The 6,010-nt window shown below is 47.8% G+C and overlaps 1 protein-coding gene across 1 annotated transcript in view; it reads left to right on the forward strand.

The window, feature by feature from the left end:
• Window positions 1-4,372, forward strand: part of bbs1 (Bardet-Biedl syndrome 1) — a 6,329-nt gene extending 1,957 nt beyond the window's left edge. Inside the window, exons 3-7 of the mRNA XM_008299109.1 lie at window positions 483-665; window positions 1,128-1,259; window positions 1,482-1,588; window positions 1,697-1,817; window positions 2,564-4,372. Of these exons, the coding sequence (XP_008297331.1) occupies window positions 483-665; window positions 1,128-1,259; window positions 1,482-1,588; window positions 1,697-1,817; window positions 2,564-3,394 (1,374 nt within the window). The 3' untranslated portion in view covers window positions 3,395-4,372. The remainder of the gene's footprint in view (window positions 1-482; window positions 666-1,127; window positions 1,260-1,481; window positions 1,589-1,696; window positions 1,818-2,563) is intronic.
• The last annotated feature ends 1,638 nt before the right edge of the window (window positions 4,373-6,010 follow it).

Below are 6,010 nucleotides of genomic sequence, written 5' to 3' on the forward strand. Positions count from 1 at the left end.
AGATAGATAGATAGATAGATAGATAGATAGATAGATGAATGGATGATGGATAGACTGTACCTTTGACACATTACCAACACGGATCATATATTCTCATGAAAACACTTTCATTCAACATTTTTGTCGTGACAAACATTAGATCTCTCTTGATTCTTTTTTTTTGCTGAATATCAGTTTTTTATCAGCTTTTTTTAAATGTAAAAACGAATTTCACTTCTCTTTGCTGGTTGCTCATAGTAAATGATCTTCATGTTCTTTTCTGTTTTACATATAAATTCAGAGACTGTTTTTACGACAACAACATAATGTTCTACAGTGTACTCTGTGATCTTCAGGGGTTTCGGTGGACTATTAATCAATAATCAGTGATGAAACCAACCCAGAGCTGTAGCAGGATAAGCAGAAGCGAGGACCGTGCGCCTCACTGTTGGTGGACTCACCTGGCTGCACTTGTGACCTGCTGCTGTGCTCTGATTGGTCAGGACGTGTGGCAGCAGGTGAGGGAGGGGCAGATCGACCCGCTGACGCTGAAGGAGATGTTGGAGAGCATCAGGAAGAAGGCCGACGTGCCGCTGTCGGTGCGCTCGCTCAGGTTCCTGTCGCTGGACGCCGACGACATGGACGACTTCGTCCAGCTGCACAAGCTGCAGCCAATCAGGCGGCAGGTAACGCTTGCATCACAGGACATCACCAGGTAGAGCAGCAGACAACATGCTGCTGGCTCAGGCTTCAGTCACGCTGATCTCACCGTGTTAATAATTCACATCTATAGAGAGTCGTCATGATAACGAGCACCTCTTCATCCATTTAAAATGTGTCTCAAGACTTGGAGCTGTTGGGGGCAGACGGTTGTTACTGTTCCCCTCCCAGACGACTCCAGCGGGAATCCTGGACAGCTGCTGACACAAAGTGGTTTCCAGTGCAGAAATAGGATTAGTAGTGTTTACAGTTGTTGACCGGACTAGTTCACCTGGCGAGGACAGAGTCCACCTGAGCAGTGGCGTCTGAGCAGCCACTGTGTTCCTCAGTAGTTCATCTTGTTGTCACAAACACAGCAGCAAAACACTGATGCTGCTTTAAGGTGGTACCTGACCACAGCTCGCGCTCTCATTGGTCGATCGTTTCAGACGGTCATCACCTGCATCGGGACGCTGAAGAAGAGCACAGCGGACGAAGACGGCGTCAGCTGTCTGGTGATCGGGACGGAGAGCAGCGACGTCTTCATCCTCGACCCCGAAGCCTTCATCATCCTCTCCAAGGTGAGCTGGTCAGAACCGGTCTGAACTGGTCTATACTAGTCTGATCTGGTCTACACTGCCTGGAACAGGTCTGATCTGATCTGAACCAGTCTGCATCCAATCTAATTTGGTTTGAACTAGTCTGAATTGGTCTAAACTGGTCAGAACCAGTCTGAACTGGTCGGCAGGTGTTTGGGTTCAGAGGATAAAGACAAACCCGTGAAGCGGTTCTGTCCTCCACAGATGTCGCTGCCGGCTGCTCCCACCGCGATGGACGTCACGGGTCAGTTCGATGTGGAGTTCCGCATCACGGTGGCATGTCGCAACGGCAACATCTACATCCTGCGAAGGTGAGACACCTGACGGCGATGCTGCTCCTCACTCTGAGGGTTTTAAACAACCCCTCCACCTGCACACCTGACCGACGGACTGAACCTGACTCATGTCTGTTTCTGCAGGGAGTCGGACAAACCAAAGTATTGCATCGAGCTGTCGTCTCACCCCGTCGGTCTGGTGAGACTCGGGAAGAACGTGGTGGTCGGCTGCACCGACGAGAGTCTGCAGGGCTTCACCCAGAAGGTCAGGTCATGTGGTCACCTGGTGGACTCAAGCAACACAAACATCATAGACGGGTCATTTCATGTAAAAACCATCTAAATCTGACCTGAGTTCCTCCAGAACCTCCTCAGAACATCTGGTTCTGTACCTGCAGAACCTTTGTCTACTGACCAGAGTTCTACCTTCAGACTGTGAATGTTCCAGAGGTCCAGGTCCTTGAAGTCCACAGAGGAGGGTCCAGATTGATCACTTTAATGGACTTTTTCCATCATTTCTGAGCCTCAGAACTTCATCAGTCCAGCAGATAGACACATGACATTTAGGAGGAAGAACACATCTGGGTTCTACTGTTGAACGTCATATCAGCGTCTGTGATCGGTGATTGGTCAGAACAATTTAGAGCAAATAAATGGTTGCAGGATCTCAAATGTGAGATTCTGTTTACTGAAGGAATTAAAACCATCATAATTCCTGCAGCATCTTTTTCATACTCTGTAGAAACGAGAAGTTCTGAGGGTCCAAAATGCTGGAAAGAATTATACAAATTAAAAAGTGATCAATCTGGACCCTCCTCTGTGGACTTCAAGGACCTGGACCTCTGGAACATTCACAGTCTGAAGGTAGAACTCTGGTCAGTAGATAAAGGTGCTGCAGAAACAGAACCAGATGTTCTGAGGAGGTTCTAAAGACTGAATGGTTTTCATGGAATGACCCATAAATGTTGCATTTTCCAAGTTACAGGATTCGTTGCATGTTTGTGTCTTCAGGGTAAGAAGTTGTGGAGAACCGTCCTCGCCGCTCCCATCACCACCATGGCCGCCATGGACCTCCCCACCAGGGGCTTCCAGGCGGTGCTGGTGGGCCTGGCGAACTGCGAGGTGCAGCTGTTCCGGGACAAGAACCTGCTGAGCACCATCAAGACGCCCGATGTGGTCACCAGCATCTGCTTCGGCCGGTACGGGCGCGAGGACGGGACGCTCATCATGACCACCAAGGGAGGCGGCCTGATGGTGAAGATCCTGAAGAGGACGGCGGCGTTCGATGACAGGGACAGCGCCCCTGGCCCGCCGCCGGCCCAGAGCATCCGGCTCAACGTCCCCAAGAAGACGAAGCTATATGTGGACCAGACGCTGAGGGAGCGTGAGAACGGCCTGGTCATGCACCGCGCCTTCCAGATGGACCTGAGCCGCCTGCGGCTGGCCGCCGCCAAGGCCTACGTCAAGGCGCTGGAGTCCAGCCTGACGCCGATGTCCTCCAGCCTCACCGAGCCGCTCAAGATGAACGCTGTGGTCCAGGGCCTCGGCCCGTCCTTCAAGCTGACCCTGAACGTCCAGAACACGGCGGCCTGCCGGCCCGTCATGAACCTGGCCATCAGCTTCCTGTATGACGAGAGCCTGTACCGGATGAGGAGCCCCTACCTGAGGATCCCCCTGCTGGTGCCCGGACTCATCTACCCTGTGGAGACCTTCGTGGAGTGCACCAGCGACAAGGGCATCTCTGACATCATCAAGGTGTTCGTGCTGCACGAGGGGAGGAGCTCACCGCTGCTGACCGCCCACATCAACATGCCGGTCAGCGAGGGCCTGATGCTCAGCTGATGCTCACCTGATGGTCACCTGGTGCTCACCTGATGCTCAGCTGGTGCTCACCTGATGCTCACCTGGTGCTCAGCTGTAGCTTCATTTATTGCAGACGCGATTCAGAGAATGAAAGAAACTGTGTTCAGTTTGGAAAAGTTTTGTTCTGATAAATCCAGATGTAAAAATTTAAGAAACCAAAAAAAGTTTATTTAAATTCTAATGTGAATGATTCAGATTCAGTTTCTAGTGTTTCATATTTCTGCCCATAAAATACAAAAACGTGACTCGTTCACATGTAAATTAGATTTGAATTGCTCTGTTATAATAATTGTTCTAAAAAGTTTGAATTACTAAAGTAAAATAACTGTAATCTCGTAATTGGAATTTCTTAGATTGAACCTGCTCTGAAATTGTAAAAAGAAAAAATAAATTTAGAAAGAAAAGCTATGGGTAGGAATATGTGCCACTACGATCAGAATTAGAGTTTGAGTTGCTCAACTTGAATAACTGCAGTGACTTTGAATCTGAACTGTGATATTTGATCAATTTCACAATTTTACTTTCAATTTCCACTTTAATGTAACTCAGTTTAAATCAAATAAATTACTTTCTTTTAAAAAAATATTCAAGTTGAAAATCAGAAAAATAAAAGTTTTCAAAGTAAAATACAGGTATTTAAATATCAGCATTAGTTCAGTTTTCAGGTCATGTTCGATGATGAATCATCACAAATTAAACTGTTTCTGTAAAACAGTTTTAGCGCCTCCACTGGTCAGACTGCGTCATTATGGATTCATCAGACGGAGGAGACGTTTCACAGACGTTCAGCTGCTTCCTGTTTGTAAAGCTGCAGAGTTTCTGAGACTTCAGGGATAAAAATTGCTGCAGAGTAAAAACTTGTAGAAACATAATGAATATCTTCTGTATTTTTTAAATGTAGTCTCGTATGGACACAAATAAAAGCTGAATAATAAATGAGTTTGTTATTTCACATCAGCCGTGTGTTTGGTTTAAGCAGAAACTCCATAAATCCAATCTACTCTGGAATCACTGGCAAAAACACAACAAACACTAACGTTCAAGGATTTCATACCTTTTTGTGATCAGACTTCATAATTCAGGCTCCAGCGACATCTCTGGAGGACCGGTTCCCTCGCTTTGGGTCACATTATTTACAGCAGCAGAGAATCAGCAGTGACGGTTTCTACAGCAGACACGAGCAACACAGAGACGCTCACACAGCAGCACAAGGCCTCACCTGCCATCAGGAGCCAATGAGGGCTCAGGGTTTTGTCTGAGGACACTTCAGCATGAGGAGTCGAACCGCCAACCCCGCAGGTAACGGACAAGCTGCTGCAGAGAGGCGGGAAAACGAAAAATAAGAACTGCTAGTCAATTAATTCATGTAACAACTGAACAATTTAAAATATTTCAACAAAGAAGGGTGAAAAGAAGGTCATGATGTCCGTAAATGTGTCATAGATCAGCTGTAGTACCTGGTTGTTCCAGCAGGTGGAGCCTCTCTGTGTTTAGTCCTGTAGAGACCAGAGGAGGCGCCACTCAGACTACAGCTCATGTTGCTGGAGTTTAGCTTGCATTTTCCAAACGTTTTGCATGAGTTTGAAGTCATCTTGGATGAGTTTTGAATCATTTTAAACTACTTACGTGTCATTTTGGACAAGCTTTGAGTCTTTTGGATGAATACGGTCAGTACGAGGAGACGTACTGACCGTCCAAGGAAGTCACCAAATATGGTCATTTGCCTCATGAAGGGTTCACAGTGTGGGGCGCTGCTGTAGCTCACCTGGTGGAGCTGGCGTCCCAGGTGCAGGGCTACAGTCCTGATGTGGAGGTCATGAGTTTGAATCCCGCTCATGTCCTCCCCCACTTCCCTGTCTCTCTCTCTCACTGCTCGGTTAAATAAAGGCCAAAAAAATAACTTAAAAAAAAGGGTTCACAGTGTTTCATGAGTCCTGAACTTTGTGTGTCCCGAGCAGATGAATGATAAAACAGTTCACACACATTAGATTCATAAACCTCCAGCTTATCAGCCGTCATTACGTTTAGCTTCCAGGGTTATTCATGTCTACGCGCATGTGAAACGTCTTGGTCATGTCTTCGGACAGGACGGTTCACTTCTCGGTGACGTTTACGACCCTGATGGAGGGTTAGGGTGAGCCAGCAAGAAGCATGAGCAGGTGAAATGAGCTGAACGGTCAGACTTAGAGAGGATCTCTGCTAAACCTGCTGCTCCCGGCTCAGCGACACACCGGACACCGGACCTGGGGCCTCATGCACAAAGACTTGCGTGGATTTCATCCTGAAACCTGGCGTACGCTTCAATCCTGAAAACTGCGAACGCACAAGCAAATCCAGATGAACCACAGTGAGCGTACGCCTGAATCCAGCACATTTCCTTTGTACATCTCACTCAGCGTGGAACTGACATGTTGGAGAACCAGACAAAACTTTGTCTCATGTCAGATTACTCAGTTTATTATTTTCCAACATGAGGCAGGAGGAGACTGAGACCCGGTCCCAGCCTCGTACCACAGACCCGCCGGATTCCTCCAGCCTCCCCGGGGTCAGCTGATCCTCCGGTCCGCCACAACAGCTGCTGATGCACATGCTGAA

This window comes from Stegastes partitus, unplaced genomic scaffold (assembly GCF_000690725.1).
Source record: "Stegastes partitus isolate 25-593 unplaced genomic scaffold, Stegastes_partitus-1.0.2 Scaffold1381, whole genome shotgun sequence".
Lineage (NCBI taxonomy): Eukaryota > Metazoa > Chordata > Actinopteri > Pomacentridae > Stegastes > Stegastes partitus.